This window comes from Lepisosteus platostomus, chromosome 7 (assembly GCF_059453375.1).
Source record: "Lepisosteus platostomus isolate fLepPlt1 chromosome 7, fLepPlt1.hap1, whole genome shotgun sequence".
NCBI classification, from domain to species: domain Eukaryota; kingdom Metazoa; phylum Chordata; class Actinopteri; order Semionotiformes; family Lepisosteidae; genus Lepisosteus; species Lepisosteus platostomus.
Window position 1 is genome coordinate 47,936,457 of NC_142617.1, and position 18,927 is coordinate 47,955,383.

At 38.3% G+C, this 18,927-nt stretch overlaps 1 protein-coding gene across 1 annotated transcript; it reads right to left on the reverse strand.

Moving 5' to 3' along the window:
* Positions 1–10,345: 10,345 nt before the first annotated feature.
* bcl2l10 (BCL2 like 10) lies at positions 10,346–15,640 on the reverse strand. Its single transcript, XM_088640896.1, has 3 exons — positions 15,534–15,640; positions 14,300–14,712; positions 10,346–11,491 (listed from the first exon to the last, which is right to left on the reverse strand). The coding sequence occupies exons 2-3, from the start codon at positions 14,705–14,707 to the stop codon at positions 11,369–11,371; spliced, it is 531 nt and encodes a 176-aa protein (XP_088497022.1). The 5' UTR covers positions 14,708–14,712; positions 15,534–15,640; the 3' UTR covers positions 10,346–11,368.
* Between the last annotated feature and the right edge of the window lie 3,287 nt (positions 15,641–18,927).

The window sequence follows — 18,927 nt, forward strand, 5'->3', positions numbered from 1 at the left end:
GTTCCTGTTTTTTTTAACGCTGTAGGAAAAACAAATGGATTTTAGACAAATTGCAATTTTTCCGCAATGTTTATGAAGGACAGAAGAAAGAACATCAATGTAAAGTCACTCAATATATCCATGTGGCCAGTAGCTTTTATAAAACTCTTTGTTTGTCTCAACACAAACTGTATCTATTAAACAGACACTCAGAAGTGAAAATAAGATGAACCGCATAAAGTAATGCTATGAAACTCATTCCTAATAATCTTTTATTGAAATAAAAACTTCTGGCTAACCATGTTTGTGTCATTACTTACAATACCCAACTCAAGACTTAAATAGAATGCAGAGAAGTCATGAGAATTAAAAATGTACAGGGAATTATCAGTGTACCTCTGTTACTCTACACATTTGTCAAGAGACAAATTGTAGACAAATTCTGATTGTCCCTGACAAGAAGAATCCATGGTGAATTCATGAGTCTCCTTTGCTCTCCAACACTTACATCAAAATGAACCTGAAGCACTGTAGCTCTTGAGGGTCCTGTTTGTGAGGAGGACAATGGTTTCTTGTAACGCCCAGTAAAATGATGGTTCACACCTGTGGTTTTCATCCCTGGTTACAGAAAAACACAGTCTCATCTGGTTTTTGGCTCCAGTTGAGTTCTTGATCACAAGCTAGAAGGTTTCAGGAAAATGTATAAATTTGTCTTCAGTTCTTAGAGGTCAGGTAAAAGGGAAATTGCAAATGCAATGAACTGATTGGAATGTAATTAAAGTGCTTTTGGTGAAGTCGAGGTAATGGGAGCTGAAAATAAACTCGTAGGTTACAAATATCACGCTGTATAAGACAGAGGGGTGTCAAAATTGTGTTCACGTGCTTTTAAAAATAACACTTCACCGAAAGGTTTACACTACTGCTGGACAGAATGTGCTTACTGCAGGAATGAAACACTGAAAGTCTAAAGAGAAAAAGAAATCAATCCAGGTTCTAATGTCACCAGTGCTGCCACGTTTTGGAAGATAAGGGGATGAGGAGTGATTCATGTCTGAGAGTCGCCTCGACAGTGAACTCATTAAAGTTCAGACTCCTCCAAGCTACACAGGCTCACTATCAGCAGTCAGTTCGTGTTATTTACAGTCCAATTACATTTAGCATTTCAACAGCAAATTGTGTACCAAGGCTGGAAGTAACCTTACATTCATGTGACGCTGACATGATATTTCATGTAGGAACAAGCACAAACGAACCTTGCCTGTTCTACTTTACAGCCATTTAAGTCCATGGCAACACATTGAAAAATAGGATTTTTAAGCACTTAGACAAATAAACACGATTTTAAAGAGGCATAGACAAAACTGGACTCAGCTGCCTGGTTTCATATTTTTTATTCTTACTGTGACATAGGCTAATAGACTGAGTCTTGCACCTCTTAAACCCCTGAGAATATTTTTGCACAGGAGTGCTGGATCTTTAAATTTGGATAAGGACTTGCTTATAGCTGACCAGCATGCTCTAGCTAAATTATATTTTAATTGGTGAGAAGTTCTTAATAAACCTGTCGCGTGCTACCCTGTCTCCTCTAGGCTTCTTAACTGTCAAAGGCAGAACTAACTTTGACTGTTTTAAACTGCACTTAAAATTAATTTTAGAACGCACAATTCCCAATAAAATGAAGAGAAAACATTTTGATTTCCTTATCAGTTTGCCTCCAACAAGTACATTGCACAGTTTCACCTGATGAGGAAACAAGAAAACGCAAGAGCCCAAGAATGTATTTAAGGATAGAATTTAAAGGCATTATCCTCTGCTAGGATCCTCTTGTAATGGAATACTACCTGACCATTAATAGTATCTTGTTTCTATAAATAGATTAGCAGGTATTTAAATACCAGTCATGTCACAGGTCACTTGTTTCCAGTGCAGGATGCCTACACATTGCTTGCCAAACGTTAGCAACGCAAAGAAAGGGATCAGCCAGCAGGATAAAGCAGGCATGTCTTGGTTATAAATTAATTCAAATGTTTGAATGAGCGACAGCAGGCAGCACATCCTTCAGCAGCTGATAAGTGAGAAAGATCCCAATCTGCTCTCAGGAATTAATAATGAGTTTCATTATGCTTTTCTCTGTGGTGACTTTGGCAAGAAAGGGTGTTCTTGATAGAGGCTGAGGTCAACAGAGGCCAAGATTGAAGGAAATATGATGGATTGTGCATGTTTGCAAGCTGTCCATTCAGGCTGTTCTGCTCTTGTTGTTCAGTGGGAACTGGTGTGCAGAAACTGGAAATTGCAATGCCCATCCCAATAAACTGTACAACCAAGGCTGCAATTCATGAAAGAGTCAATGAATAGACACAGTCCAAGATACCCGCCATGCCCATAACTTGCATTTTGAAAATACTTTGCCCAATAGCATAAAAGTGTTTTCAATGACGCAATTATGCTTGTGAGGAAACCCTACTACTTAAGCCCTAAGGATCCCAAAGATTTGCCAATATTGTCAATTTTGGATAAAAACGAATTTGCTCATGTCTTACATGTCGAAAATCTGTCATCTCTTTAAATGATGGAGAACTAATACAGATCTCAATGACAGATCTTATTGCAGATTCAAATGAGCGATAAGAGGGTCCAGCACTTCTAAACATGTTTGGAGATGGCGCGCTCTAGAATCCTGACAATGAGAAATCCAAAGAGAATGTTTGGTAAAGGCAAAATATTACATCACTTCCTCAACTAAATAACTCATGTCAAAGACAAACGTCAAGCTGAAAAAAAAAGATTACATGTCTGAAAAAATAGGAACACTATACTTTTTACTGTCTCAAGACCATCTGCCTTAGCCTTGTGTTAACTTTGCTCCTATGTCAGGACATGCAATACGGTGACGACAAAAGTGTATTGTGTTAAAACAAGCAGAACTGGAAAAAAAAATTGTTTCAGTTTCGTAAATAAACCTGGAATGTCCCTGGGCAAGTCTCCCACCCAGCTCGAAACAATACGGCCGAGTTTTAGCACAGCCCCAGCATCTGGGTGGGGTCCAGATTTCTCCCTAATGTGGAATTCTATTGTGGGAGTTGGTACCTGCTGTTCCAAGCAGCCTTGAATTGCCCAAGAGAAACATTCTGTGCTCAAATAAGAGTGGTTCCCATGGAGTCCCGTAATTAAAGCCACTCGGAAAAGGTCAAGAAAATGTTATAGGACCAAGCAAAGTTGAAATCATACAATTCCTCTTCCACTAGACAGTTCATGGCCCTTTCAGTACAAATACTTAAAATACCTTCAGTACAAATAAATATATATATGCTGTACCTTTGTGGGAGTTTATCACAGTATATCATGTTTGCACTTTTCCTTGTTTTATGATGTACTGTATATACCATACAGTATATATAGTACCTCATTTTACTTTAGGACTTCCACTGTTCTTCACTGTGCTTTTACCCTGGTATACGACATTTAAATATACGTTTAGAAAAGTTACTGTATGTAACATTTCAATTCACGAAGATTTTTTTACCTAAACAAGATATCTGGATGACTGAATCCACAGTAGACTTGCCTTGGAATAGTTAATCAATAGACAGTTGAGCACACAGTGTTGCTTTGCATGGTCCCATGCAAATGATCCCAATAAACAGACTGGAGAGTATCAGCAAGGCTCACACTGTAGAAGTACCTACGCTTTCCCACCAGTGGAAGGCTGAGTTAATGATCAGAACAGCACCATGTTCAGATGAAAGAAAAAATGTTGTTCACCACTACAAGACCTGACCTATGTTAATAACCTGATACGGGGTCATTCTTGACCTGGCCAGAGTGCATTTTAAACAGACACCTGTTCTACAGTATGTGACATTTTAGCGATAACTAAAAGGCAGGCATAACTATCAGAAACAGCCACTGTACCATGTGGGAAGTATTGCAATGGTCACTCCTAAACACACATTCACAGTAATAACAAAGGTCACCAGAGCTGTACTCAGACTATAAAACTCACTGTAAAACTGCTTTGACTCAGGGCACCAATGTGGTACACCTTGTATGTGTCTTCTATGGTGTTCTCTGGAAATGGCATTTTCGTCACAAATTATAATGATTTTAAACCCTTGCTGAACTGTGCTATGACTACTTGCAACCCAACACCAAGGACCTAGGTACTAGGCCCACTCTATGCGAGGCTTACATTAAAGTACAACATTTTGTTAGTGGCCCATGTACTGTACATTTGTACAACTCCTTAGCAGTGCAATTCAGCATTGAAAACCTCTGTAAAAATGCATCACCCTGTGACGACACTAGCTCCAGACTGTTGGATTGATTTAAAAAAATATTTTTGTTGCCCTGCTACATGCTATTTGGCTAAATCCTTAGGTTTAATGCATGTGCAGTAACAAAGCAATGCAAAGGACAATGACATGGGCCTTATGTTGAAAATCACAGCAGATAACTACCATGATGTTGCATTGTGGTCTCTAAGAACTGTGTCAAAACATCAATTTAGAATGAGGACACAGTTATTATGTAGCGATCAGTTTGAAAGCAACCCAAATAGCTTAAATTATATCTTTAAAAAGGTTTGTTTAAGAATCAGGGCTCTGTGCATGTAGGCAGACAGACCACTGAGTTAACCAATAGACGTTCAGGGAAAAGGCAAGAAAAACACTCTGTATCTGCTTGTAAACTGAAACAGAAAAGTGAATTAAAAACTCACACTTGAGACTGTAAGAACAGAAGAGTTCCAGCCAAGTTCCTCCGATATAAAAAAGAGCATCTAGTGAGATCATTTCTTTTTGAAAGAATTTCAGGAAATGCTCTGTATGGAGCCCTGACCTTGGTTAAATAATCATCTGTTCCCATGAAGTGTTTAAATTAGCACAGCAACAGGGAGAGATTGCTTTTTAACCCTTATGTACAGTATACTCTTAATTCTTAACTCTTAACTTGATATCTCTATTTTTATGCAGAACAAGTGTTTTTGATTCTGCATGCATCCATCTTTAAAACAACTACCCTGAAAAGTTTTACATCAACACTGAATACACCAGGATAGCCAAAATGTTCAAAGAACTCTAAGAATCTGATCTAAGGCTTTTTGATGCAGGCAGACAGAACATAAAAAAGATTAATTACATGAAAGGTGCCATAAAGCCCAAATTTCAAAGACTTTCACATATAGAATGGTACAATGCTCAACATGCCTCCTGGAAACAATTCATTCCAAATCTCAAATCCACTTGTCTTTTTGGCACACTTGTCAGTTTTGTAAAAGTTATTCAAAATTCACATGAATTAGAAAAATGTGGCATTTATAGAACACCAAATGAAAATTAAAACAAACGTTTGATTCATGAGCCGATTTATTTATAGTTTATTTTGAATCAGGAAACAAGCCTAGCTAATTTAGTAAAGAGAAGATGAATGATTTGACCAATCTTTTTATACACTCTGGTGAAAAAGAAATAGTGCATGTTTAAAAAGGTTCTTCAAAGAAATTAGTTTAGAATCCGACATGCACTTCATGAAGACTAAACTAGACTATAGTTTAAAAGAAACAGCTGCTGCAGAGTGCCACAGGATGTAGATCAGCAGTTTTTTTTAGACGAATTCTAAGAATTTAAAGGCGGGAGGAAACTAGTCTACTTGAAAGCATCATCAGTCTTTTACAGTAGAGGTTAGACTACTGAAGAAAAATGCCTGCATATGAACTCAGAGGTGTTACATTTTGTAGCTAAGAAATAAGTTCTCAAACCCTGCAATGCACAAACACTGATTAACAAACATACCTCAATTAATGGTAAACATAGGAGATGAATCCTAACTTTTACATTTGGGTAGGATTACTACTAATTTCACTTCGGGCATCACGAGTCCCTGTTTCAACACATGTGCTAACGCTAGGCACAGCAACCACCCTGATTTTGGCAAATGATATCATAGAAATAACAAATGAGACTTCATATACTTTTCATGTCAGGTCTGACATTTCAGTTCCACATTACGGGCAGCCAGAAAACCTACGAATGTGGGGAGCTAACCTTTTCTTCGGTAGAGCCCCTGTGAATCATTGCAGATGCTGTTTTACAAGTTCACACTTAGGAGATTCAGATACACTGGGTGAAATCCCTTTGCATGTTTCGGAAAGCAGAAAGAGCAGACAGCTCATCAGAAGGTGTGCTGTGATTTCCATTACAGCTCACACAACATCAGTTTGCATCTTCCTCCACCACCAGACTTACCATCTCACAACCCTGACTGAATATCGGGGAGTCTGCAAATGCTGTCTGATAAGACGAATGCAGGAATGATAACAGAAAACCTACACAGAAAGACCAGTAATGACAGATCAATGTGTTCTCATCAGTCTTCATACATACAGTACACAGAACGTTAAATGGAAAAGCAGATGGTGTTTTACAGTACCTAGGATATGTATAACTTGGTTCCAGCAGTTGTCAAATCCCTCTGCTTTACTGCAGTGCATGCTGGAACAGATCATGATCAAAAGTCTAGTAATAGTACCTGATTGCTTCAACTTCCCAAAAAGCAGAGGCTCAAACAATGATTTGCTTCTTAGATGTAATGTTTTGAATCACATTTACATTAAGTGGATATCCCACGGTTTTTGCATGGTAAAGCCCCAAAACAATATGTTTGGACTCAAACTGAGGAACCTTGCTTGTAGGAACTTGTAGTCATCCAGAGGGAATATTTCTCCAAGTGCTGTACATTCATTCAGTTATTCTGATTCTCTGCAGTCCTTGAGAAATTCATTATGGAGGTTCCACCCAGTCATGACCACATTAGTACCTGCACCAGCTTGTGCCTTAGGAAAAATTTCAATCCAAAGCAGAGTCTAAATATACTGTATATTCATTTGTTTTCTCCATAACAGGTTCTGGACATCATTTATACCTTGTGACTTTCTGGAATTAAATCAATTAGAACCAATACTTTGACAGGGCACAAGAAGAGATTGACAAAAATCGTTTGCTAGAATCACTGAAGTAGAAAAGGTCTATGCAAGACAAGCAAAGGATCTGCTGGGCAACGAAGATATAGAAATCATCCCCTAATAGAGATCCAAAAAGACTATTACAAAACTAACTGACAAGGTGCAAAAAAGGTGTTTGTGGATCAGGAAAGTGATAGGCTTACATCTGAAAGATCACAGACAAAAGAATATGATATTTTGTTTAATTATACTGTCTGGCAAAAAATGTAATTAATGTGTTATCAGTTCCAAAACTTGATTTTTAATACCTCTTGGTGTTATGTGCAAAAGAACTAAAAGCAGAAGCTTATAAGCTTTAAATACTAAGGGAATTTAGAATATCATAAACTTCCCAGATTTTGCCTGTTGAGGAAGAAGAAAAGAAAGAAGCATGGGCATGATACTTAGTCTTGTCACAAGCCTTCATGTGACTCATGTTGACATCCAGTGTATTTTACATAAAAAAATAGCCTTACAGAGGGTCCTACTATGGAAAAAAGGAATACTGTATCAAAACATGTTATTTAAAAACAGCTGAAGCTTTTTTGCGGTGCAGTCCTCAAGCTAAAATAAACTCCTACATTTTTAAACCACATTCTGTTATTGCTTTCAAATCTGTGTGAAATTCAGCAGTTAAAAGATTCTTTGGCTTCTCCCGATTTGACAGGGGAATCACCTGAGAGAGAAGATCTATAAAATGACTTGCTCCAAACATCAAGCAGCTTGACTTTCAAAAGCAAAAGGTTCAGCACAGTTCTAACCCAGTTGATCTGCCCTAGTTTTGATATCCCCGTTTTGAAACCCACAATCTATTAATGGCATTCACTTCCCACAGTCAGTATCCAGGCACTCTGATCCCAACTCTTACAACTCCAGACAAGACTTCAAGTCACACAAACCCACATAAAATTACATCATTTAAATGACAGTGGACCATTTGTTGTACCAAACAATAGGCAGAATTGTCATTTCAATACCGTCAGCTATTTTTGTCAATTTACCTCACTACTACAAGATTCCCCAATTTCTCGCAGTAATGTTATTGTTGTTCATGAACTACTGGGGACTTTTTATATGCATTGCACAGAACTGGAATACAGTTTAAAAAAAAAGACCCAAAGAATGTCCCTTTCAAACAGTCAAGCAAAGATTAAAATATTTGTTCTTTTGAACATTCAAACTTTTTATGTGCCAGATTAAAACCACAAAAACATGCTGCCATTGGTCCCAACTTTGTTTTTTTCCCCATCTCACAAAATGTCTAAGGACACATTTCTGCTTTGCTTCATCAGACCAAGATTTCATAGTTCATAGCCATAGGCTTAGAAAATTCCAACTCATCTTTCCCAACAAAAGGTGTGCTGTAAATACAGACCATGTCAATTATAAATACAAATAAACTCAATGGCCCTTATGTGATCTGGTCTGCGTTTACCTCTCCATATATTGATATTATCGGAGAATGTCTGCCACAGGTAGCGCACAGACCACATACTGATATCGCTCAGAATTGACTTTACAAAATTACACTTACCTCTGCCTACGACATTACAGTTTTGTTTTCTACAAATGATTAGCTAGTTAACTAAAATGTCCATTATTACTGAAGCCTTCAAAAGCAAGGTTCTCTACTACTAAGCAGAAAAAATAATGTGAAGTTAGGATGAAATTATTATAGGATCAAGATTATGCTGTTTTTTTTCTGCCAACCTAGGCTTAAAAAAAAATTGGTGTCCAGAAAACCAAAAGAACTAAACTGTGCTTTTTTTATAACTTCTTAGAAAAATACTAACTTTAAACTCTGGGGAAGGATTATTATGTTAGGATTTATTGGGAGTCTTGCGTTGTGTGTATTATTCACTACAACGTGACAGACTTTGACGTTTTCCTTGCAGGAAAGAAAATAATGTCCAGGGGTCTTGTGATTGGTATGTTGAAATTGTGTCACATGGCAACAGTTCTGGACAGCCAAAACAGACCAACTTCCTTTTAATTTTGGAAGCCTTCTCACGATTTTCCTTTGCCCTTCATGACCCTCTTATTCATCCCTCACACTTCACTATGACCTGCAGCGCATGGCATCTGACGAGGTCAGAATAACAGAGCCTGACAGCAAATAACTTGTGACACCAAAGCAGAGGGAAAACTGGGGTCTGTATCCTCAAAGGACGCACGTGTGAAGGGGTGGACCAAGACACTGAATCCACACTTGAAGCCCATTTATGAAAAAGAAAAGTGGCCATTACACTAGAACACACAGTGTACCTGGCACATGGCAGCCGAGATATGTGCGAGCATACAAACATGGGGCAGGGATTGAAGAGCAAGCACTGCTAGGAATATTACCTCACACCCCAGTGCTACAAGCAAGCACCACTGTTATAACAGATCCTGTTTTTGCATCACTTAGATGCACAGCCACCTACTGTGTGGTTATATCTGATAATTTTCTTCTTCCTGCCATGCCATATATGGATTCTTGATATGGACATCGTTCTCTACAATATGCATCATTCCCTTGTGCATACTGGAAAAGGAAGAGATTTACTATACACACACTCACTGTCGCCCCCTTATAGGTCATTGATATAACACCTGATGAATCACAGCAGATCTTTCTGTAGAGATGCCATAGTGATAACAAGCCTCTTTTTTCCCCCTCAAATAATGACATTATGAACACAACCCGGTGAACACCACAAAACTAAGAAAACCCTGTATTGTACTTCTATAGAACTTATAACCCTAGAGAAACACTGTTAAAATGACAGAAGAGGAACAACTAGTGATTAGATTACGGTCACAGCCATGAAACAAAATTACCTGCATTCTGATTCTTAACATGGCAAGACTCTGAAAAGTGCACTACTAATGATCTTAAGGTTAACATACACAATTTAGTGAGCAAGATGAAAAACATTCTGAAACAGACTTATTATTTCTGAGATGTCAGACAGAACTCAAGATCAGACCTGCACCCTTAATTATAACTCCATACACACTTTGTAGAGAGATCCATGTACTGCACTGATTTTTTCAAAGGTGAATGTGTTTGAAACCAGACCTACAACACTTTCAAATTACTGTGTAATGATACAGCATGACATGCTTTGCAAAGCATTCTTCTGGAATGACTCAGTTTCATGGCCAACATGCAGAGACTAGTTCTACAGTGTATCACTCTGCAATTCAAACCATTGGTCAGGGTTATTTGTTTTTAACATTAGCCATTTATCTTGAGCAGTTTTCAAACTTTATTCTTCCCAAAGATTTTTTAGAAATATATTTTCTTTTATATATATATAGTAAACGTATTTCTTTACCAATATAGTCTTATAGGGAGATTACAAAGAATAATGTTACTTAAGGTTTATCTAATAACATTGCTTTTATTTTGAAGACACTTATAAATAAATGGAGAAAATGAATGTCATTAACCATAATTAACATAAAAAAACTGAGAAAAGTGTAAATTGTTCTGAATTATGTTTGTCATTGTAGACTTGTGTGAGAGACATTTTCCATCTTCAATGTAAACACTCAGAGAACAGTATTCAAATATGTGCTGCTACACCACTGCAAAGCAGCACTGAAAAAGAACATTTAAAACCCAATGCTAAAGTAAAAAGAAGCTATGCTTCTGGATAGACTTAGGCAAACAAGTCAAGAGCTCATAAGCTGTTTAGTAAGCACTGAAAAAATACACATTACAGTTGACTGTTACCTCCTAATTCTCTTATTGTAAGAAAGGTCTTGGAAATGGGTACCATACCTGCAATGACACCTGCAAGTCACCAATACACCAAATGAGCTTATTTGTATTTTAATATAAATATATTTTAAATAAAAGACACTTTTTAAGCCACTTAAAAACAAGTGTAATCATATGAATGGTTATCCATTCACAGTGCACTACAGTTAGAAAACGTGCACCATTTGTTTATAACTTCAGAAAGCAATTCATATATAAAATGGACAAAGGGGAAATTACTTTTTTTCAGGCCAATCATTTGTAGGTGCTGGATACAGACCATTACCTATACCAGACGAGTGTCTATATTGCAAGAAACAAAGAAAAATGTGCTCTGAAAAAGAGGTAAAAACAAAAGGTTCAAGAGGAGAAAAAAAAAAAAATAATGTTGCCAAGAGATTAACTATAACTGTAGTTATTTGTGCAAAGATCAATTAAGGAATTTTAAAATTCCAAATGATGACTATAACTAGTGATCTAAAATGTTATCCATCACCTACACAAAGACTCTGCGTACTGTGTACGTTTGCATCATGCTGGAACACTGAATGTTTCACTACGCATGTTTCCCCCTTTTCTCTCAATGCGTTAATGCTCTCGTCTAAAACGATTTTAAAAAAAAGTACACAGGCTGATCTAGTCTAACGCACGAGGAGAAAAGTTATCCCAGCGATGCCAACACCGGCAGCTGCAAACAGTGCAGTCTTCATGGTTGATTCCTGGTTCACTTCCTTGGCAGTTTGGAAAAATTTGCAGAAGCCCTCCTACACAAAGACAAAACAAAGTGTGAATGCAGATTTTCCATTAGTGACCTCAACCTCACCTTGTTAAAGATCTCAGACTTGATAGGAGGGCATGAACACATGAACGAGGAATCTGCACTTGACAGCAGGGACATTGGTTTTGTCACATTCGCTGCTGATGCAGCAGGAAACACCAGCATGACCACTTTTATTCTAATTCAGGATTCAGGGGTGTCCAGTCCTTGACCTAAATGGCCACTGTGTGTGCAGTTTTTCCAGGTCTCTTTAAAGCAGCAGCACCAAAAGAGCTGGGAGAAGCTATTTAATTGGTTCAGCTGAGCCAGTTACCAGCTGGTGTAGATCATGAAATCCATGTTGGAACGACACATCGGCCCTCCAGGACTAGGACTGGACACCTCTGGTCTGACCCATAGACGCATACGTTCTGTCTTTCAGGGGCACTATCCACCTTCTTTAAATCAACATCTGAAGATCTTTGAGAAGTGGTATATAGGTATCATATAAGCTCAATTATTAGCTTGATTAGCTTAATTAAGACTTAATTAAGAAGAATAAGGAAGGAGCAAAAACCCACAAAGACTCTGTGGCCCTCCAGGACTAGTTTTGTGGACTATAATCCCTATGGAACACAGTGGCACCAGATGGAGTAGATGGTCTTTAGCAGTGCTTAGAACTTGGGAATCCCTAAATCTTTCACCTTCCACAGGTCACACTGCACCCCCAAGCCCCTACACAAAAGACATTCTCACTTAACACGAAATAACCACAGTTTAAGGGAAAATGTGAGCACAACTTTCGTCTGTCAAATCTTTTAGTAACTGAGGTCTTGCCATGCAGTGCTTAGGTGCTAGAAAAAAGGCCCCATATTGATGATTATAGACACAGAATGTCCATAGAAATCAAGATTAATGGGGTACTTTTGCTTCAGATTACGATTAAAGTTCATGTGCAAACATTTTAAATAAAGGAGACATTATGCACTCACTTGTCCTCACACAGAGAGGGAAGTAGTAACTAATTCCAAATGTGCCCACAGAGAGCATTCTGAAGCAGCTGTCCATTCACTGCAATCTGTTGTACTGACAGAAAAAAAGGCCAGCTGGCATTGTTTGCCCTCTCGTTTGCCAGGTGTCTACATCAATAACTTCTGTCTTTTAGTCATTATGGAACCTGAAATCAAACAACCTTTTAATATAAAGCTTCCTCTGGTAGAGTTAATGTTTCACTAGTTCCATCAGCCAGTTTCCTGCAGGCACTTGAAATTAGTCACTATTAGAGAATTCCCTCTATTAAATAAAATGTAACCATGTTTTCCAAGCAAAGATGTGTTTTGAAGAAACTTAAAAAACTAAAACAGGTTGAAGCAACCAGTGTTGTGGAAAGTCCATTTTAAAAAAAAGTTATGTATTACAGTTACAAGTCGGTTGTGTAGGGTACTTTTCAAATGAACACCAAGTTGGAGGAAAATGTTTAACAATTGTCTACAGAGATCTGTGTGATATGTGTATGTCAGTATCTAAAAGAATACATTACCTTTAAAAAATTCCCACAACCTTCCTTAAATATGTAACTGATAACTGCAATGCATTAGTTTTTTAAAGTAGTAACTCAACTATGTGCATGCAGACAGTCAAGGTGTCTTAAGTTTTCACTGGACTCAGCAATGCATTCTGCATCGGGTCACTGACACTGATCTGCCTGTACCTAATGTACTAGGTTTGTTTGAAGGTTTAAGATTAGTGTTCCAGAGTTTTTTTTAATAAACCACCAATGCCTTGAGAGAGAGCAATCTAACCACTTAATACATTTAAACAAGGGTCTCTTAATTGTTAAACATTTTTCTTCCCTAGGCTTTTGAAACGTAACCGACCTCCCTTAAAACTTGAATCCCTGTTGAAAGGTTAACTAGTAAGCTGAAAAAGTGGGCAATTCTGTAACTAAAGACACTGCAGGTTTCCCCAAACTAATCAGGTATGGTTAAAATGTTCAGAGACTTTCCATCTGCCCAGGGAAAAACCATTAATGAGCTGAAGAATAACAGTTTACCAGCTGTTACCATTACAGCTATAGACTCCTTGATCAGTGAGATCACTGACCACAAACCTGTGCCAAGACACTGGTGTTTGCAACTCAAGACAGGACTAATAAGTCTACAGACGATTTACAGTTATCTGCTGGAACACAAGCCTATCCAGTTCTAAAACAAATCATTTGCTCACATCCCTTCATGCTGGTCTTTTTACATTTTTAAAAGGAAACGCTAGTGTTAAAAGTTACACATCCGTTTTGACGGCACCAAACGCATTCCAGAAAATGCTTCGGTTTTCACCACACGGTCATTTTCACATAGCAGGCAAACCACAAAAATGTATCATGTAGTCCGTTTTTTTAAAAAAAAAATACAAGTTAGGGCAGCCTTTGTTTCCTCAATGAATACGTTGCTTTATAAGAGGGTAATAGCTGATCTATATAGCGATAGGGAAATTTGGTTGGGGGCACAGGCAGCTAAATACAGTAAGAACTGCCGCCACGTCATTCATGAGATTACGAGGAAAACGGCGGCTACAGTAGCTAACAAAAGGAAACTGAAATCGCCACCGAGAGCACTTACTTGCTGTGTGTCTACAGCAGCATCAATTAATCTAAACAAAGAAGCAAAAGGACACCAGAAGGAGACCCTCTATTGCGTACGGGCAAAATAAAACCATTAAAGCGACTTATGGTACCAACAGTTCAGTATCACAAGCCACACCACCACACACACACACACAAAACAACACAAACCTATCTATAATACATAAGACTTACCCATCCTTCATTCTGTATCAGCCATTCTCGTTTTTCACCTCCGAGGTAGTCAGCAATTGTTTCGGCCAGTCTCTTAAAACAGTCAATACTCGCTCCTTCGGCGTACAGCTGGCGTGCCAGCAGTCCTGTGAAGGTGAAGAGAGAAACCACCCTCCCCCAGTTTAAAATCCCGTCTCCGACCAGTTCCTCCATGACCTTCTTCAAGTTAACGCTGGGGTCGGGTCCGCACGTCGCGATGAAACTGTGCAGGAGGGAGTTAAATTTGGACTGGTACTGCTTCTCCATCTCCTTGGCCAGACTGCGCATCGCTTCGGCGTTTGGGCTGGGAGACTGGCGGGTCGTCCCCAGGCAGAGGTCGATGTAATCCCGAGCCAGAATCATGGTCTGTTCCCTCAAACAGCAGCTCATTTTCTCTGCGAATAGAGAAGTAGAGAAACCGACATTTCAGTCTTCAACAGTGAGGGCGCCGTCAGCTTCGTGTTTCAGGATTTCAATTCAATGTCAAGGCCTGTGGTTTTGAGAAGTGGGCTAGTCGAGAGGGTCGCGGTACGAAAACGGATTGGGTGGAAAGATGAGAGGAGCCTGTTTGTTTTCTTTAATTAAAGCGAAGACCGGTAATGGTAATTCAACATTTTCGTCACCCCTCCACCAGGACTCCCGCTAAACCAACACAACTACAGCTCACTTCTGAATTGATTAAATTCAATTAGCTCCATATTGCATTCCCTGATCTAAAAGGGTGACGAATAAGACTCCGTCTGTTCTACCTTAAATGGCTAGAAAACGGAATGAGAAAAATACTGAACTCTGCTGGTCTGTAATGAAAACTGAATGAAAACCACAGGAATTCTTTATTGCCCAATACTGTAGTACTCGTCCCCTGACTCAGGATCACTTAGCTAATAACACACATTATACTGCGTTATTTTTTAAATACGGTCAATATCGTCATAAATAAAACGTGTCGGACTTCTTAATGTATATTTTGGTATTCTGTAAGTGTCCCAAAATGAAAGCCCAGATTCAGCTCGAAATGAAGATCACACCGATCTGTCAAAGCACAAAGAACCATATACAAAAAAAGACTTCTAGAAAAAGGGTTTCTTCCATTTTTCCCGCGTTTACCTTAGCTAAACTATAAAACTATGTCGACCTCTCTTCCTAATTCGAGTAAATCGTATTTATAGAAATGGTATCCTTGATTAACTGTGAATAAAGAATACAGAAATCTTACCTCCCAGCGATGGCTGTCCTCTCCACTTCAGAGGGGAAAAAAAAAAGGAAGGGCTCTTTAAAAAGGCATCACTTCCTGTTCGGTTTTTCCTTTAATCGACTCCGCCTTTTTTATGTTTAAAGGGGAAAGTCCATTTTATGATGAAGATTAAAATTAAGAACTGTATTTTACGCTACTATAATATTAACCAAGAGGAATGATAAAATCTCAGAATGTTAATTTAATTTTAATATTAAATGGTAAAACATAACATTTCTTGGAGTTAAGATGAATACGTTAGTGCAGTAGTGCAAAATCTAGAAATTAGCAGACCAGTTAGTTCCAGTCTGGGTATAGATCGTATCGTGTATTATTAACGAGATTCACAATTATTTCTAGTGACAAATAAGCATTATTTTTCTTTTAAGATATAGTTATCAGCAGCAGAAAATACAATAAAACAGAAGTGAATGGTATAAAATGAGAGATAAACACGTAAAATGTTTTAAAAAGACGAAGTGAAAAGGGATTTAGCTAACACTGCGATGCTTTAATATTGTCTTAAAACGTTCAAATTCTTATCCACTGGTGTAGACCCTAGTTTACAGGAACCCTAATACGAGAATAGACTGAATAAAACAACATTCTGACACAAATATGTTTTTTACATACAGTACACCACAATCCAGACCATCCCATCCCTTTTTTGTGTAGACGTGATGAATGGGATTCATTCAGTGAGGTTTAAACAAATATTTTCTTTCCTCCGGAAAAAGCTGACTTCACACGAATGACAATGTTGAGAAGAGCAGCCCGAGGAAAACAACAACAAAAAAGTTGCATAAAAAGATGAAAATCCTTTGCTCATACTATATCATAATTCTCAAGAGGTGTTATTGCAGTACATGTTAGGCTGTTTCTTTGCTAATATAAACTTTACTTTAGAAGTTCTTCAAAATCGTTTAAAATTAGGATTTTTGCAAGAAACAAATGTTGTGCTACAGACATTCTAAAGGACTACTGTGAATGTTAACGACGCTGATTTTAAAGTGTTGTAGATTGTAGGACTTATAGGTTTTAGTGGTGTTCAAGCAATAAAAGACCCTTGGTTTTTTCAGTGCACGTTATCCCATTGGCAAGGCAGACCCAAGCATCTGGTTTTCAGACAGTAACGGCTACAGAAAGACCAGGATTTCTAAACTAGATATACTGGACTGAAGCTGCCCCTTGAATGTGCATTTCAACCCCATGCAAAATTACTCTCATCATGGCTTGATGGAGGGAAAGTTGTCAGAAGACCAGTGGAGATCGGGAATAGGATACCACAGGGGAATGTTTACAACATTCTGTTTAGCCAGCAGCCATATCACCCTGCAACTCACAACTGGCAGCATACTGAAGCTAAGCAGGTGTGAGCCTGGTCAGTACCTGGATGAGAGACCTCCTGGGAAAAACTAAGGTTGATGCTAGAAGAGGTGTTAGTGGGGCCAGCAGGGGGCGCTCACCCTGCAGTCCATGTGGGTCCTAATGCCCCAGTATAGTGATGGGGACACTATACTGTAAACAGGTGCTGTCCTTCGGATGAGACGTAAAACCGAGGTCCTGACTCTCTGTGGTCATTAAAAATCCCAGGGCGTTTCTCATAAAGAGTAGGGGTGTAACCTCGGCGTCCTGGCCAAATTTCCCATTGGCCCTTAAAAATCATGGCCTCCTAATAATCCCCATCTATGAATTGGCTTCATTACTCTGCTCTCCTCCCCACTGATAGCTGGTGTGTGGTGAGTGTTCTGGTGCACTATGGCTGCCGTCGCATCATCCAGGTGGATGCTGCACATTGGTGGTGGTGGAGGGGAGTCCCCATTACCTGTATCTGGACACTTTGAGTGGAGTGTCCAGAAAAGCGCTATATAAGTGTAAGCTATTATTATTATTATTATTATTTTCATTTAACTACGCCATCACCATGGTGGCATGGTGATGGCGTAGTTAGCATTGCTACCTCACAGTGCTGGGGCCCTGGATTCATTTCCTGGGGTGCTATCTTTGTGGTGTTTGTCCCATGCTTATGTGAGTTTCCTCCGGGTTCTCCGGCTTCCTCTCTCAATCCAAAGATCTACTGGTCGGTTAATTGCCTTCTGGGAAAATTGGCCCTGATGTGAGTCTGTGGGTGTTTGTGTTTGTGTGTGCCCTGCGATGGCTGTATAAGATTCTTGGATCCATTAACTACTACTTTAACTATCCAACATACCTACTGGCCACCTCAGTTGTAACCTTATTAACATTCTTAGATCCTCAGCTCAATAACTACTAACAACCAAGGGAGCAAAAATGGACCATATTTCTGCCTTTCACAGGTAACTTTTTTCATGTTTTAATTTTCTTTTCTCTTTCACAGCATAGAAATGAATATCTGATGCAAAACATGTCAATTAAATAGAACCAAAGAACATAGTGTAATTACCACTTATCTACAACACTGCGGACAGAAAAGGCAATACACTAATCAAAACGTTTTCTCTTGATTTACCACAAATAATTAATTTCAGTAAGGATGACTAAGGTCATGTACGTATTAAATAATAGTTATTTTATGAAAAGAAACCAGATTGTAAAATGTGATCAAATTTTGATGTTTGTGTCTTTGGGAATCAAAAGCAGAATTTTGACCTTACCTAGTGTAGCATTATCTGTGAGTCTGTAGTGAACCAAACTGCAACATTTTCTTCTCTCTCTTGTGGTCCATACATGCTTTCCAGATGACACATTGACCATCCAAACATAAAGTACTGATTTGTGGACAGACTCTAGCATGTATTTTTAAAGACAGTTGGGTCAGCAAGTCCATTCTGGTTTTTCTGAGCTTGTGTTTCCCTTTAAATCTTTTTTTTTTCAGTTGAGTCAGTTCTCAACTTAGAGTCTGAGTGAGGATGAGATCAGGAGGGTCTTTAGAGCTATCCCAGGTGACTGCCAAAAAACACAATAATAACTAATAATAATAATAACAACTATATTATAACTAATTTATATTACATAATAAATATATTATAAAGATATAATCAGTGGCGAGAAAATTCTCATTGTGAAAAATCAATTTTATTCTCATTAGTAGAAAAGTTCTAATTTATTATTGTCTTGCCATACAGATGCTTATATTTATATTTATTGCTCTCTATTGTGTGATAGGTGAAGTATGATATTACATGCTTTTTCTGTTTAATCTTAAACTTGGGGTTTCTCCAGCTAAAAGAGTTTAGGGAGTCTCAGATCAAAGTAAATTACTTTATACTCCTTTTCCAGGTAGACGTTTTTTTGCCAGAGTCATATTGAGATCACTGGACTTTCCAAATGAATGCCCCTGAGTTTCTTTCAAGAAGCTTATCTGTAGTTTGAATACCCACTGATGCTTTGAGCACAA

Coding starts and splice junctions, on each gene's coding strand:
- bcl2l10 (XM_088640896.1), bottom strand. CDS start 14,707: ATGAGCTGCTGTTTGAGGGAACAGACCATGATTCTGGCTCGGGATTAC. Junction 11,492..14,299: donor TGATACAGAATGAAGGATGG/GTAAGTCTTATG, acceptor GTCTTTGTGTAG/GAGGGCTTCTGCAAATTTTT.